Below are 18,119 nucleotides of genomic sequence, written 5' to 3' on the forward strand. Positions count from 1 at the left end.
CTCAAGTCATGTGAAAGTTACATGGAGTAAAACATAGAAAATAAACAATTTTAATATACATTTTTCAATTTGTTACAATTAAAAAACAATACTCTAGTAAGTGAATATTTTTATTTTTTTACATTTCTTTCTGGTTTCTAACAAAGAATTGATATATAACACTTATTACTTATCACTTAGCATATAATGTTTTTACATATCTGAAAAATATGCTACACACAGGCAAAAACCAGTGTATCATTCTGGGAGTTTCTTATAATTAGTCGGAGGGTCAAAATTGAAACTGGTATGAGCATTTGACTTTCAAAATAGACTTAAACAATGAAGATTTCGACTTACTGGAGTGACTGGATAGAGGTTTGAGGCCGAGTGTGGCATACGGACATGGTTCTGATCCCAGTTGTCTTGTGGTTTCTCTGGCCATGGTTTAGGCACTTGACCTTCCTTCACTGGCAGCTGCAAACATATTCATCGAGCAAATAAACATTTTATATAAGACGAGTATCAACAATCCTAATAGTATGGTTTTTGTTTTATAGAATTATTAATAGGTACAATGACATGAAATACTTTTCAATTTTAAAATTAAGTAAGGTAAATTAGCTTGGAATGGCTTCTTTTGTCTTCCCAATCTCATTACTATTAACTGTAACATGAGTCACTCTTGTTCAGTGCAAATTTTGTATTATATGACAAATAATGTATGAAAATTCAATCACTAATTTTTGGACAATTAGGACATGGTGGTGATTTAAAAACAGATTAGCAACTTAACAGTTACTAGTTTAATTATAATATTACGAATTTAAACCTTTTTAGCACCAAGAGCCTGTTGTCATAAAACTAATTTTACTCCAACACGCTTCAGGGCATCTGGGTAAAGCTCATTTTTACTCACCAAAGTGGCAAGGAAACCCCCATCAAAACTAAACGCTTAATTAATAATTTTAGATTGTATAACTTAATAAATTGTCTGTCTTCTGTTGATTGGTCGTATTTGTATGAAACTGTAGATGTAAATATTGCTTTTGTAAATTTTTTAAATATTCTAACCTCTTCTCATAATAAGCTGTGTCCTGTAATTGAAGTAAAACCAAAAAGAGGTACTGGACAATCTAAAAAGAAGACTGGTGCTCACTTTAATAACTGGTTCACTCCGGCGCTGCGTACAAGTCGTGATATCTTATTAATGTTTTATGACAGATGGAAATGTACTGAAAGTGTAAATGATAAGAATAGGTACACTAAGTTTAAGAAACTTTATAAGAAAGATATAGCAAATGCTAAGAAAACTGTCAATGACGACTTCATTTTAAATGCAAAAAATAAATGCCAAATGGCCTGGAATGTGATCAGGAGGGAGTCGGGCTCAGTTAAGTGTAAACCAGAAATACATATTACTCCTGAGTGTCTTAATAACTATTTTGTTAATGTTTCAACACTTGTAAAAAATCTTCAAGGCAGTGTAGACTTAGATGCTGGTTCCATGTACAGAAGCCATTCTGACTTTCTTTTAAACTTTGATAAGCCTATTATACCTGAAACTGGTTTTAGTCGGCAACATGTTGATTCTGATGTAATACTATCGGTTGTGTCTAACCTTAGTAACAGTAAAAGTGAAGATGTGTTTGGCCTCTCCAATTATGTTATCAAAGCATTAGGGAATACTTTAGTTAGCCCTCTTACATATTTAATTAACTTAGTTCTTGTAAATGGTATATTTCCAAATTGTTTAAAATTAACAAGAGTAACCCCTATTTTAAAAAAAGGCAACTGTAACTCAGCTGAATGTTATCGACCCATTGCTATTGTCCCAATTATTGGAAAGATTATTGAATCCTGCTTAATACTTCAGTTGTATGAATGTTTTAGTACTAATGGTTTACTGTATCAGCACCAATATGGGTTTTGACCAAAGCACAACACCTGCTCTGCAATTGCAGTTATTTTAGAATATATATTAACTGGTTTTGAAAACAAATCAATAATAGCCTCTAATTTAATAGATTTAACCAAGGCCTTTGATTGTCTATCTTTTGATATTTTATATGACAAATTATCTTTCTATGGTATTATAGATAATGAATTGAACTTAATAAAATCCTATCTGTTTGAGCGGAAACAAAAAGTGGTGGTCAATAACAATAGTTCAAACTATCAAGAAGTGATTGCAGGTATTCCTCAAGGTTCTGTCCTTGGACCCTTTCTCTATCTGATTTTTGTTAATGATATGTATTGTAATATTCCTTCTCTTTGCGTACTTTATGCAGATGACATCACACTTATCTGCTCTGATGATAACTTTGAAAATGTTAAACCAAAAATTAAGAATGCATTTGATTCAGCAAAAATGTGGTTTCAATTAAATAATCTAGTTATAAATGATAACAAGACTGAGTTAATCTACTTCTCTCTAAGAGATATTCCTGCTGAGGACAACACAAGTGAGTGTGTAAAGTTGTTGGGTTTTACCCTGGACAATCAGCTAAGCTGGGAGCCTCATATACTAATCTAAAACTTAAACAATCAGTTAGCTTAGACACTTATACTATCCTATTATGGTCTTTTTCCATTCACTAATGACATATGGAATATGCTTTTGGGGCAATTCATGTCACGCTTCAAAAGTTTTCATTTGGCAGATGAAAGCCATTAGAATCTTAGGTAACCTTACCAACAGACAATCCTGTAAGGCAAGTTATCAAAGATTAGAAATTATGACAATGCCGTCCTTGTTTATTTTAAGCAATTTAATTTATGTCAAAAAAAAAAACATAGACTCATTTTCTTGCCAAAGCTCCTTTCATGATTATCTAACTAGGCAAAGAAACAATCTGGCGACACCTTCTAAAATCTGGTAAGATTTTCTAAAACAATCAACAGCCATGTATATCAACAACTTAAATTGTTTAACAAATTACCATTAGCTATTAGAAATACAAAAATTTTAAAAATATCATTAATAACCTGTTAAAAAGTCAAGCATTTTCCACAACTGATGGATACTTTAGTCTTAGCTTCTAAGTCCCACATGTAAATCTGTATTTTGATTAAGTTATTTCTGTTAAGTACCACCTTTGTCTCTTAAATACTTCTTGTGTCTTGTTCATATTAATATGTATTTTGATTAAGTAATTTTTGTCAAGTATCACTTTTATCCATCACTGTCAACCAGATATCTCAGCTTGCACTTGAGTTAGGCTGTTTGTCTCTTTCATTTTGCATTTTCTTTTGTTTCACAAAACTGCTTAAAACAACTTCCTATATTAATCACCTTAATATTAATATATTAATCACCTTAATCCTAAGCTTTTAAATAATTTTACTTATACAATGTACAATTTTTAAATACGTTTTGTGTATAAAGTTATGATGTTACCATAACAGTTTTATATTATAAAATAGAAATGATGGGTCTTATGATTGTTAATATGCCTAACAGAAATAAATATAATTGTCTATTTGTCTATAAACGCTAAGAGCCTTTATTTAGGCTAAAGCTAGGTTGGTGGTGAAATGCCAACAGCCTTTATTTAGGCTTTCAACATTTTCATGCAGTACACAACCATTTATTGACTAATATCAATAAAATTAGTACTGATTTATGCATTTTATGTAAAATGTACCATATGAAATGCATTGCATAGATATTCATGTAATATTCAAAGAAAATAACAATACACACTAATATGTTTTATCTAACAACACATGCGTTTTTATGGCAAAAGTCAGTTTTGTACTTTATTTACTAATAAATATACAGGGTGTCAATTAAGTCTGGAACCTCTTTTTTAATTTTTAAACCACAATATAAAAAAATACCAAATTTCACACGTGCTTACTGGTGATATATCTGCGGTGGTATATCTGTGGTGGCACATATCTGCCCAATTACCGACCAGATAATCCCTTTGGGGTACGGTCCACAAGGAGTCAGACAAAATTCTTAAATAGCAGCATAGGTCAAGTTTGGTATCAAATTAAAGGTCTTACTTAGCAGAGTACAATGCCGCAAACCGGACATAAAGAGGTGGATTCATTCAGTAGTTATAGCTATTTGAATTTTAAAAACAATTGAACAATGTAAATTATTAAGTATTACAAGTAAACACCAATTTTTAAGTACCTGTGATCAAAGTAAGTGTTCAAAAATGTTCCCCTACTATCGTCTGGCAATGTCCTAGGCGGTTGTAAAAGCCATCCACTGCATTTTGAAGGTAGTCACGAGGAATATCTTGAGCTTCTTGGACTATGAGATTTCTTAGGTGCGCCAAATCTCGAGGCTTAGTACGATAAACTTTATCTTTGAGGTATCCCCAAAGAAAAAAATCCAGCAGAGATAAATCAGGGGAACGAACGAGCAGGCCACTCTACTGCACCACGTCTTCCAATCCATCTGTGAAGGAATATTGTATCCAAGTATTCTCTAACAAGGAGAGCAAAGTGTGGTGGCGCACCATCTTGTTGGAAATAAATTCTTTGAAATTGTTGACCAAGAGCAGCTTGTAGTGCAGGAATTATCTCATTTTGGTGCGTTGCTAGATACGAGTCACCATTTAAATTACCATTGATAAATAATGGGCCCATAATTTGATTTTCTATAATACCTGCCCAAACGTTAAGTTTCTGTAGATGCTGTGTATGACTCAATCTGCCACTTTCACATTCTAACAGTAGTTGTGTTATTGGTAATAATTATTGGTTCCTGGCTTCGATTACTACATTGTCAGATGATGGGAGGGGAACATTTTGAACACTTACTTTGATCACAGGTACTTAAAAATTGGTGTTTACTTGTAATACTTAATAATTTACATTGTTCAATTGTTTTAAAATTCAAATAGCTATAACTACTGAATGAATCCACCTCTTTATGTCCGGTTTGCGGCATTGTACTCTGCTAAGTAAGACCTTTAATTTGATACCAAACTTGACCTATGCTGCTATTTAAGAATTTTGTCTGACTCCTTGTGGACCGTCCCCCAAAGGGATTATCCGGTCGGTAATTGGGTAGATATGTGCATTACTATCACCACTAAGCACGTGTGAACTTTGGTATTTCTTTCTATTATAGTTCAAAAATTAAAAAAGAGGTTCCAGACTTAATTGACACCCTGTATAAATCTGTAAATTGTTTAATTGTATTATTTTACCAACATTTCACAGGTCTTTCTCAATTAATTATATTACACTATAATACAGATATTTGTTGAGTAAATATTTTTTCAGGCATTCATTGAGCTCTTAATTTACAAAAAAAGGAAAAAGTATCTAACTTTTAATGGTGTACAATTTTAATAAATCAACATTTCATAAATTCCATCACATGTATTCTGTTATTAATCACACAAAAATTAGATCAAAATCATTAGCTTATCATAAAGTTTTGCAAAATGAGAATGATTTACAGTAGAGTCCCGTTAATCCGACCTAATTGGGACCGAGCCCTATTCGGATTATGTGATTGTTCGGATTAGCCAGAATTACAGAAAAATACGGTTTTAAATTTGAGATGGGTCTATTTTGTTATAGAATTATCAACATTGTTTATTAAAACATGTTTTCTGACTGTTGCATTGTATTTCTTGACAAATAAACGTGTTTGCGAATACTAAGCACATTTACCGTATTTAGTGTGAGAGTTCTATTATTAAGCAATGTGAGCGTACTGGATATTGTATGGGTCCACGCGTTCAATAGTTGCACGAAACTACACGTCATCCAATAGACTCTCTTCAATGCGACAGAAGACAATAACTGAATTTATATCTTTTAACAATTAATATTGTACTCAATAATAATATCAGTACTGTACGTCTAATTTTTGTTTGATTTCACTTCTTAATACAGTAATTTAACTCATACTTAACCTATAAGTTTCAATTTGGTACTGTATTTAACTTCATTATTTATGTACTGTACCGTACACAATTTGTCTTAATAAAATACTGTATGTCTATTTAATTAAAGTTTTCTTTGTTTATGTACGAAATGATGCACCCATTTTCATTTTTTATGTAATTAGTTCCTATAACTGTTCATTATCGTTATAAATAATTCCTCCTGGACCTGTTCAGATTAACCAACGTTCGGATTACACGTGTTCGGATTAGCGGGACTCCACTGTATATCTACGGATGTCATAATTCATAAAATTGCTCTGGCGCTATTGCGACATATCCAGCGGCAATGCCGCGGTGCCCGACAGGACAACCCGCACCAGTAACTCTGGCGGTATGTGACGTGAACTGCCCAATATGCTTGGCGCTAAAAGGCACCAAGATAAATATTAAGATGAAATTGTCATGATATTGCACCTAAAAAAGATGATTTTTTCTATTTGTTTACTATGTCTATTTTAAGAATATTGTTTTACATAACTTTAATCAAAATAACTATGATGTAAAATTGTCCTATTTCAATAAAATTCAATACGAAGTTAACCACTTTTAATTATTTTCAGTGACCTTAATTTTCACTTACCTTGAATAAAACAGTGTGTTGTGGGCTGACTGCCACTGGAGGGTATACATCTTTTCCTGTAGTTTTTACCAGTTTGTGGAGTGGAGTGCCTCGCCATGGAATTTCTGACACCAAATACAAATTACTAATAATGAAAATTTAAATAAAAATATTCTTAGTTTATTTAACTTGATCAATCTAATCTAAAGAGACTTATCATGTTATGTAAATCATTCAAATATAAAACTCCAACTAATACACATTAATAGATTTTACTTCTAAATCTGGAGTCTCCTCCAGTAATAAACATTAAGTGGTTATATATGATAAGTAGAGCAACTCAAAATCTCCTCTTTGGAATTTAGAAAAGAGCAGGATGTAACTTAAAAAACTACTCTGAGTTTCTATAACTGAACTTCTTGAGGATTTCTCTTATTACTAGATCCTTTGGAAATTTTGGATTTCAACTGATTCAGTGAATATGCAATGAATGCATTGTCTCATGAGTATAATGCTATACCAAACCCTGGCTACAGAGGTAGAATTTATCAAGGATACAAGTATCTTAAAGAATGACAATGAAGCGAAAATAAGAGAAGATGAAGTCATCACTTCATGTACAAAGTGGGAGTGTGTATGAGTGTGAGTGAGTGTGAGTGTGAGTACGTGCGTGCGTGCGTGCGTGTGTGTTTAATGTACAAACAGACTTCAATGTGTCTTAATACTAGTGTTCATTGCTGCTAAATGTTTGTTAACCCTCTACCGGTTGAATTACCAAGACGCATTTCTGGCGCTAATGGGCTGAATTGATTGGGTGGCTCCATAGCTGGAGAACACATTCGTGTTTGTTTTTGTTATTTTACCAACTCTATTCAAACAAAACTGTTAAATATTATAATATTCAGTCAATTTTATTAAATTCTCTTCAATATGGTGGTATTTGAAAAATTATTAAGCCTATAAGGTAAACTAAATGTATATGAATACTTATTTGTATAAGATATGTTTGTTTATATTGTTATATTAAAACAAGACTACATGTCTTGTACAAAGAACTGTAAAAACAACATAACAATGTGTCATTGAAACAGTAACTGCAGGAAGTTACAAATAGATCTAGTAATTCTATAAGATGACAAAAGAAGTTGGAACAAAACTCTATGAAAAATGGCTAAATCATTGTTAATGAGGAGATTGATAAAAGTTTCATATTTAATGAAGAGATCAATAAAACGTTTCATATTTAATGAAGAGATCGATAAAACATGTTATATTTAATGAAGAGATTAATAAAATGTTTCATATTTAATGAAGAGAACAATAAAACGGTTCATATTTAATGAAGAGATCGATAAAACCTTTCATATTTAATGAAGAGATTGATATAACGTTTCATATTTAATGAAGAGATCGATAGAACGTTTCATACATTACTCCTAGATATTATTGCTACTAGGCATAAAAAATGTAATGAATAAGGACAACAGTACTGTCAATAGATATTTCCATTAGCAATCCAAAAAGTAGCCAAATGTTGGTAGCACAAAGTCGAGAGCAATGATAAAGTTAATTGGTGGCGATTGGACTTTAACACCAGGCTTCCCGTCTAGGCGAATGCCCAGGAGAGGTCAACGGTTACTTTATTGTTATTATTTTATTTTATAAAGGAAATATAACATGAGGCCGATGTTTCATCCATTTATATAAATTAAAAAATGGTGTTTGCTCCGGAAATACAATATTTACAATTTTGGCCAAGAGGATTCTTTTGTACAGAGATGGAACAACGTGTACTGTAAATACTGAAACAAATCAAAGTAAGAGGCGTTAAACCTGGAAACCTGTAAATGAAAAAGTGGTCACATTAAAAAAAATGAGGTAATGATAATAAATACGAAGGTCACGCTGAAATTTTATAAATATATGAAGAGTTTTTATTTTAGACTTACTAAATGTTAGTGTGTTCAAAGTAGTCCTCTCCAGCATTAATGAATTTTTGAAATCAGATTTTGCACTCATTAAAAGCAGCTAACCACAACTTTTTATTTGAATCCAAATATTTAAGAATCTTATTATCAATTTTGGCATCTAAAGAAAAGTGACAACTATGCAAATGTCTCTTCAGATAAAAGAATAACCAGAGTGAATAAGGTGGGTGCTCCATCATTTTGTTGCCAATTTATACAAAAAACTCACGTTTTAGCAATAGTGTGGAAAGAGGCATTAGTGTGGTATAAAATGAAATCCTTTATATTTAAACCATGAAATATTCTAGCAAGCATTATCCAGTATACCAACTTGCTGTATGTTCTTTGTCCTTCCATTTTAATAGCCTTCACAAGTCATGTACTTTTTACAAGAAAACAGTGTAAATTACTTTCTTCAAAAATTATTGGTTCTTGACCATTGGGGGGGGGGGGGGGAAGAAAAGGGTCTTTATACAAGTCATAAAATTGCAAATACGTCTCAACACCAGTTAATTCCTAATCCGATGATCAGGATTATTAACCAGTTGGAGGGTCTGCTGGCTGTTTCTAACACTCTGCTTTTTGGCCATGTGTTAAATTGTGAGGTACCCATTGAGAAAACAAATTTCCTGACTTTTAAAAAGTTATGCAAGGATATTGGCATTGCTGCAGATTCAATCTATATATGGAAGCCTCAATCATTAAATAAATGCAGTGTCTGGGGCTTCTTATATCAATGCGTGCACCTGAGGAGCATTTTCTTGAGTGACGGTGAAGTGTAATCTTCCTGATTTGTACAATGTCTTGACGCGAATTACAGCCCCTTCAAAATCCTGAATAATATATAAAAACCGTAAACCACCAAAACCAGTGCTTCAGAACCAAAGGCAATTTTAATATGTTCAACGCACTCCTCTTGAGACAAACGGACTTTAAAATCGTAGAAAATCAAAGTCTGAAAATGCTCTTTCGATGACTTTACGAAATTAATCTTTCCGAACAGACGACACAAGTGCACTGATAAACTAAAATTATCGTTAGGTACTGACTAGCACTTGTACAATCAAATAAAAATGATAAGATTTTTACAGCAGCCAAAGCACTGTCTACCACTGCTGCTATCTCGAAACTTTCAGAGTGACTTTTGTATTACATATCTAATATTCAGATTACAGGAATGTTATTTTTCACACATAATAAAATGCAAAATTGGTAACTTGAAATTAAATACTCATACAAAAGCTTAGTACACCAGTATAAACATCTGCAACACAGCATTATATATGTACGTTATCAACTATGGACGATATAATGAAATATGTGCTAGTACATTTGCTTTTGGATAAAATAATTACAGGTTACTGTAGACAGTAAAGCTATAAATTAAAGGTTTACCTTAATTATTAAAATATACCCAAAAATGTGGACCATATTTTATATTTAAATAATTAAGTTTCTACTTGAAACTTGTATTAAAAACATAAGCATAAAGAGAATGCTTTAAACTAATTTTGCATAACCTAATCTGTTTATATATAAAGTATTAACCTGTATGTGATGTTTCATTTTTATCAGACGAATTATTAATTTCTGTTCTTGAACAGTGAGCTTCAGTATTACTAGACGTGGCAGAGTCGTCTTTAATTAAAGTAATATCTTCTTGTGAGTTGGCGAATATAATATCATCATCAGACTCAGAGACAACCATTGAAATATCACAACTCAAAGGCTCTTCAATTTCCATGTTTAACAGTGACGTTGTCTTTTGAATCCTGTATTATTGAACCTGAAAACTGTAATATATTAGTGCAACTCAAGTTAATTGTATAAGTAAATTTATTTATTCTATAAGCCTATTTAACTTCTGTAGAATAATTATCTATTTCCAGTTTAATATGATTCTAAACTTACACCTGAAACTCAATTAATTGACTTCATTTTTTTTGGAGTTACTTATGTGGTTACTTTAAGAACTGGCTACAACTCTATTACTGTATACAGCGTGTATCAAAATGAATGACCTGATTTTAAAACTCAATATCTATTGCTAAAAATGTACTGCAAAAATAATATTTATTGCAAAATACTCACAAAATCTTAAAGTTTTAGGTATGTTATTACAAATGTTCTATATGTCCACCAGCAGCAGCACGAACAACATCCAGACGATAGCTAAATTCCTCATAAACCTTACACAACGTATCTGCGTTCACAGACCTTATTGCGACAGTTATTCTGTTCTTTAGTTCTTCGATGTCATGAGTTATAGGGGGAATAAACACTTTTTCCTCCACATATCCCCACAAGAAAAAGTCGCATGGGGTCAAGTCTGGTGATCTTGGAGGCCAAGAATGAAGGGCATTGTCTCGAGGTCCCGTGCGCCCTATCCAGCGGTGGGGCAGAGTGTTGTTGAGAAGCTGCCGAACATTGTTGTGCCAGTGAGGCGGAGCTCCATCCTGTTGGAAAATAAACCTAAAACTTTAAGATTATGTGAGTATTTTGCAATAAATATTATTTGTGTACCGGTAGTACATTTTTAGCAATAGATATTGAGTTTTAAAATCAGGTCATTCATTTTGATACACGCTGTATTTCTACAGTTGTGGTGTAAACACTTCAAATCAGATTTATTTTCAACTAAGATTCAAATGATCAAGAATATAAAGGAAATCATAAAAAATTTCCTGCAAAGACCACAAGTCGGTCTGTGTGCAGGAAAGAACTAACATCAGTCCATTTGTAGGACTTACTGAAATGAAATAAACATAAAAAAAGTTGGATGATCTGGGACGTTACGTAAGGGTCGGGAATGTACCGATCGGAAATGCCCTTCACCATCAGTGCGAGCTTCAGTGGCATCTGTGCCAACCCGCACTTCAGGTGAAGAAAGAAAAACATCCCTTGAGATAATGTCCAAATTCAAGCTCAGATCATGTGAGCACTTGTACAGGTTATCTTTAACATTAGTACTACTAGTAACATATCTATAACCTAATCTAAACATTTTTGTGGCAAATTTTGTTTATGTTACACAACAAGAGACATCGATACAGAGGAACACAGAAAATCGGTTGAAAAAATCTGTAACAATACCAGGCACCCAGAAACTTTATGCCTTCATCCCCGTTCCTTCTAGCATTAGTAAAATGAAAGAAAAAGCCTTTTCAAAATCCACTGGGTTTAAAGTTGAAAATGTTACAACGATTTCAGGACTGTTTCAGTTTAGCAGTTATTTAACCATCATCTATGACGTAGGTGGCTGGCTTATGTGTTTGAAAAAGAAAAAAGTCAATGATGAAGTAAAGGTCAGTTTATTTGAACAACTAGCTTTTCTTTCCCTAGAAGACAAGATATTCTTTGGTTTCCTGTGACACATATTCTATGTAAACTTTCTGAAGAGCCTCTAAAAAAACTTCAAGTTAAAAATTATATTCATAACTTAAGTGTATTATTTCTTTTATGCAAAATGTGTACAGTCAGTGCAGATGGTTTAGTAATTAATAAAATTGATTACTATTGATTGATTACATCGACTGGTATAATAATTAAATACCGTTTGATAATTTCAATGTAAAACCCTGAGTCCTCTTATTGTACTCTACCTGTTAATTATTTGGGTAGGGTCCAATAAGCGGACCCGGTTTTTTATATCGAAGAATATAATCATCGATACCTAATATTCGCATATCGAATCATAGACTAACAATCGATATAAAAATAATAACAATCATATGTTTTAAATTAAAATGTGAATTTAATGATGTAACAAATAATAAATGAACATAACCAAAATCAGGGAAACTCATAACTTTAACTAAATGAAACAGAACGAAAACGTTTTTACTAAAGTTGTGTCCACCATTACTTTCTTTTTTGCATCTGAAGACGACTATGTTAGCTCCTCTGACAGTTACATTTGTTACCTTTCCACAAATATCACATAATGGATTCTTAGGTCCTAACCCAACATTCTGAAGCCATAAAAACATGTTTTATCGTCTTTTAAAGCAATTTCGTGAAGCTTCCTAAGATTGACAGCCATTTTTAATACACAATGTTACTTATGTGAAATTTAAAATATTACCTTAATTGTATTATTTGAAAGTGTTTACAGCTGTTCATATAGATTATTTGAGTTAATTGTTAAAAATAATTAATCAGTATCGATTGATTATTTGGATGGTTATGATTAAGTAATATTGTTTGCCAATTTCGACATAAAAAACCGGGTCCGCTTATTGGACCCTACCCAATTATTTTTCAAATTAATGAATCAGTCAGTATCAGTTGGTTACATCAATGCTTATAACTGAGAAATATCCATTTAAAAACCATAGTCCGCTTATCATACTCTACCCTAGGATGGCATAAGAAATTAAGGTTTGACATGACCAACTGGGTAATGAAAATGTTAGATCCACTTACATGTACATTGAACACAAACATTGGTTAGTTCAAAATTCAGATGAACTTAAATTCAGGTTTTAAAGGCAATTTTAAATTCTAAGAGCTTCTTCATTATTGAGGGTAATTATCATATTAACCGCCGGGGCGGAAAAATACGAGTTTTGCGTTCTTAACTTATTGGAATCGTCCTATATAAAAAAAGTATAAGGTTTGATGGGGTGGAAATGAGAAATAACGAAGTTCTAGAAAATAAAAAATTAAATAACTTTCCAGTAATATCTCCATGTTCTACATCCACGTCTAGCGTCACGTGACCTTTTGTGGCCAATGATTGAACCTCGTGATGACGTCATCGGTTGCGCCGCCATCTTTGCAAACGTAAATGAGAAATTACAGAAATGAGCAGAATTTTGATCAAAATTAATAATGTTTTTCTTAATTTCGAGAAAAAAATTAATTACGAGTGCCTCCGGCCATCAGCGCGGGCTTCGGCAGCACCTGATGTCAATAAAAGAAAAACATCCCTCGAGATAGTACCTATCAGTAAAATATAAAATTCTAGAGGGGCTGATCAAAAATATAAATTGAAATGTAATGCAAAGGCAATTATGTAAAGTTTAAAAACTAAATAAATCATGAAAAACTCAAATATATAGATGGATATTAACAGAGAACACTTACCATTAGTGTGTTGGCGGATATAGCTAAACAGCAGCAACAAAAAAGTGGTCTATCACAACGAAACGACACAGTCTCCCGGTTTAAAAACACCACTCGACCGCACGACGAACAAATACACTCATTTTTAAAAATGCCCTGTTCTATTAAAAAAGAGATAATTTCGTTTCGGTTAAAACGTAAGCTCTTTACGTGCCCTACGAAACACTCCGACACACACAATTCACTAGGGTTGGTTGAACTAGTGGATGGTTGATTCATCATTGTAAACTCACTCACTCAATCCGACCTACTGAACACGATATCTTGTGTAGAACTGACCTATGCCCCGGACAACTCAGATAACAGGTATGCTATCAGGCTGCTATCAGTCCCGGCCGCAGATAATATTCAAGTAAACAGATTATCCAGACACTGCACACAAACTGAACATTAAAACATTAGAAACTTTACCACTTATCAATATACCCCCTAAAATCATGTTATTTGTCATTTGCACCCCCTAGTACTATATATATTTTTTGTTCAGGAGGGTGAGCAGAATACGTTGGTAACGTCAAATTCGTGATTTGCCGCCCCGGCGTTTAATCTTACTGGTACCTTATTGAGTAACCAAACACATAATAGAAACCTCTATTCCTTTTTGGAACGAATATATGACGGAATTTGCAATGTAAATATCAAGTACAAACATAACCTATAAACTTACATTAGTGATTCTAAGGTTTAAATTTTAGTAAGGTAATGATCGTCTGACTAAGTTAAATCAAATAACGGCTTGATAATTTTAAAGAGAATAATGTATAACATAAATAGGCTAGAACCCTAAAACTGTTATTTGTTATTAACATACAGAACAAATTGTAAACATTACGCTTCATTATGAAATATATTTGATAATGTAGCCTTTATCATTGCTTAGACAGAAATATTAATTTTAGAGTATAATAATAATCAAGATACTAACTTTGATTTTGCCAGTTACTGACGTGACTGTAACATTTAATATTAATAATTAATAGTATTAACCTAACATGATACCGATGTTGCTAAATATTGCTTTTGACAGAAGAGAAATGAAAGCGATTAGCGAATGGACAGTCGACGTAAGTTGGACAGTTGTGGATTAACAAAACAGCTGTAGCACAAAGTTAAACAACCTATGAGCACCATTATATTATCATAATTATCAGAGATAAATTAAATCCTTATCTTATATTCTATACTACCTTTTAGGAGTATGTTTTTATGTATGGTTATAGTGGCTTATAAAACTTCAACATTGCTTTATATTTTACCTTTATCCTTTTCTCCACCGCAATCCTAGTCCTTGACAAGGGGATCTGAGAGAACTAACAAAATTCGATTTTATAGTGAGGAAAGAGAGACATGCGGATATTTCCTTGTATCACGTCATCTTGGCAATTCCAATTTCCCTCTTCTCTCCAACACCAGTGTATCATCATTGCCTTTCACTAGATTGTGAAATAGTGGTCGGAGTCTGGCAAAGTACGTAGCCAGGAACAAACTTGTGAGGGGGGGGGGTTAAGATGAAATTGAAGGGCCTCCCCCGAAAACATCCAAATTTTTGAAGTTTTCAAATTTAAGAGGCAAAATAGTGATTATTATGTACGTATTTCAATATGTTATATTGACGATTAAAATTCTTAATTGTGGAGGCACTGCTTTAGTAGTCTGTGTCGACTTAATAATTGAAACTGATTAGACTTATGTAGCAATGTAATGACAAAAAAAATGCTTTTATTGTCTGCAAAATACAGTACATAGAATACAAATCCACCTTAAGAAATAATAATATGTGAAAAAGCTTTTACAAAAGTGAAATCATTCCTGACTTCTTAGCTAGCGTATGTTGTACTTATTCTAGAGAAACTGATATTTTCCCATAGTGGACAGAAAGTAAGCAAAGTGCAGTCATTTCCCATTTTGTTCCTTAAAAAGTTCTTTGCCCATTTCAATATTGAGAACGATTTTCAGCAGTACATGTCAGTAATACTGAATTATTTAAATAATAATAATCGTTTGCTAAAAAAGTCATTAAAAAATATAAAATTGGGGGAGGGGTCCAGACCTCTTGGACCCCCTCACTGGCTACGTCATTGAGCCAGGCTTAAGCCTTGGTTATCACTATCTTATTTCGTGTATCCATTTATAGGTCCGGATGCCGAGTACTTTCTTTAAATTCCGAATAACACTTATACACTACCAAAACGTAAATAATTATTGCATTTTTGCGTAAAAAGACAGAAGTTGGGGACAGAATAGTAAGGACATATACCTAAAAAATAACAGATAAAAAGGGTACTAGTTCTCGCTAAATTTATCCTTTCAGTTAACCTGCCAGATAAAGGGAGATGGATGAACTATCTAATCTCACACAATTCCTTCAAAGTGCTAGATTTCTTAATTGCAGACCGCGACGAAAAATCTAACAAAGTATAATTGTTTTATTATGAGGCATTTTAATTAATTTTTATTGGGAAGGACTATTTTACTTTCAGCGCAAAACCGTTATTAAAATTACCAAGATGAAGCATAATATGTACCTAATCTATGTTTTGAGGAATGCGCGAACTTAACCTCCAATGTTTGACAATGTCTTGAATCTTTTGTAATTATCGTGTATATGATATTCAATTTATTTACAAGGTTCGAGTTGAAATTATATATTTTGTTACCGGGCGAAAGATAGATTTTAACAGCCCTTTAGTACCTATATTATGTCAACACTCGAAGGTCGCCCTTGAAGAATCTGAACTCCACGCGCTGTTATTTAGTAATAAATGAATTTATTGATAAATTTGATTTATTGTGTACTCACTTCAGTATACAATAGCGATGTCTTTAACTATCTTCTTATCTTACAATCAATACCTTTTTCACTTTCATACATCACTTCCTTTCAACTCTACTAGGTTAGTACAATCAGTTATGTAGTAATGTCGTGATGTATAATTGATAGTTTATTCGTGACAGCAGTCCATATGTAAGAACCAAATATAATATAATCATCTTTTACGTGTTATATGTAAAGCGTAAAATATGTTTAATGTGACGTTACGTTACAACTTTCTACGCGCAGTTTTGTCAGTCTCCGCGTGAATAATTTTACTTGAAGATAAATATACCTAAGTTTGAAAGTTAACCACAGACTAAATAGTAGAGTTACATTACAAGGAGTATATACGAGTTATACATTATAGTTGTATTAAAAGTTAGCTTGTTTATGTCATTGTTTACACATATAAAGCAAATTTTAAATTTAAACTAATCTGCAAACGTGACCGTATTTCGCTCGGCGTTATGTTTGATTACGCAATGATCAAAAAGCCATTGACTGACAGTTATCTAGAAGATTCAAAACAGAGGAACTCGGCAAAGAAATAGAAGATTTGAAGTGGCGTGGCCTTAAAATCGATTACAATTATTGTACAATTCAAGCGACTTTTAAAAATTATTATTTCTGAGTAATCCTAGACGAAGATGACCTACTCACACAACGTAACTCCGAATATTCCTTATTCTTCCAGTCTCTGTCGCATCGGTCGAGACCAAGCTGAAGTTAATAAAAACTATACAGGGTGTCAATTAAGTCTGGAACCTCTTTTTTAATTTTTAAACCACAATATAAAAAAATACCAAAGTTCACACGTGCTTACTGGTGATAGTAACGCACATATCTGCCCAATTACCGAGCAGATAATACCTTTGGGGGGCGGTCCACAAGGAGTCAGACAAAATTCTTAAATAGCAGCATAGGTCAAGTTTGGTATCAAATTAAAGGTCTTACTTAGCAGAGTAGAATTCCGCAAACCGGACTTAAAAAGGTGGATTCATTCAGTAGTTATAGCTATTTGAATTTTAAAACAATTGAACAATGTAAATTATTAAGTATTACAAGTAAACACCAATTTTTAAGTACCTGTGATCAAAGTAAGTGTTCAAAATGTTCCCCTACCATTGTCTAGGCGGTTGTAAAAGCCATCCACTGCATTTTGAAGGTAGTCACGAGGAATATCTTGAGCTTCTTGGACTATGAGATTTCTTAGGTGCGCCAAATCTCGAGGCTTAGTACGACAAACTTTATCTTTGAGGTATCCCCAAAGAAAAAAATCCAGCGGAGATAAATCAGGGGAACGAGCAGGCCACTCTACTGCACCATGTCTTCCAATCCATCTGTGAAGGAATTTTGATCCAAGTATTCTCTAACAAGGAGAGCAAAGTGTGGTGGCGCGCCATTTTGTTGGAAATAAATTCTTTGAAATTGTCGACCAAGAGCAGCTTGTAGTGCAGGAATTATCTCATTTTGGAGCTTTGCTAGATATGAGTCACCATTTAAATTACCATTGATAAATAATGGGCCCATAATTTGGTTTCCTATAATACCTGCCCAAACGTTAAGTTTCTGTGGATGCTGTGTATGACTCAATCTGCCACTTTCACATTCTAACAGTAGTTGTGTTATTGGTAATAATTATTGATTCCTGGCTTCGATTACTACATTGTCAGATGATGGGAGGGGAACATTTTAAACACTTACTTTGATCACAGGTACTTAAAAATTGGTGTTTACTTGTAATACTT

The 18,119-nt window shown here is 32.9% G+C and overlaps 1 protein-coding gene across 9 annotated transcripts in view; it reads right to left on the reverse strand.

Annotated features, from left to right (window-relative positions):
- LOC124358998 (poly(ADP-ribose) glycohydrolase-like) overlaps positions 1 to 18,119 on the reverse strand; it is a 94,431-nt gene that overhangs the window by 74,954 nt on the left and 1,358 nt on the right. The window contains exons 1-4 of one of the 9 annotated variants that reach the window (XM_046811315.1): positions 14,813 to 15,005; positions 9,978 to 10,215; positions 6,484 to 6,587; positions 340 to 456 (exon numbers count right to left, since the gene is read on the reverse strand). In XM_046811315.1, coding sequence (XP_046667271.1) covers positions 340 to 456; positions 6,484 to 6,587; positions 9,978 to 10,173 — 417 coding nt within the window. In that variant the 5' untranslated portion in view covers positions 10,174 to 10,215; positions 14,813 to 15,005. Of the gene's footprint in view, positions 1 to 339; positions 457 to 6,483; positions 6,588 to 9,977; positions 10,223 to 14,223; positions 14,375 to 14,481; positions 14,608 to 14,743; positions 15,006 to 18,119 lie in introns of those variants that run through there. The other 8 variants (XM_046811317.1, XM_046811320.1, XM_046811318.1 and 5 more) reach the window with 8 other exon arrangements.

Source organism: Homalodisca vitripennis, chromosome 4 (assembly GCF_021130785.1).
Source record: "Homalodisca vitripennis isolate AUS2020 chromosome 4, UT_GWSS_2.1, whole genome shotgun sequence".
Lineage (NCBI taxonomy): Eukaryota > Metazoa > Arthropoda > Insecta > Hemiptera > Cicadellidae > Homalodisca > Homalodisca vitripennis.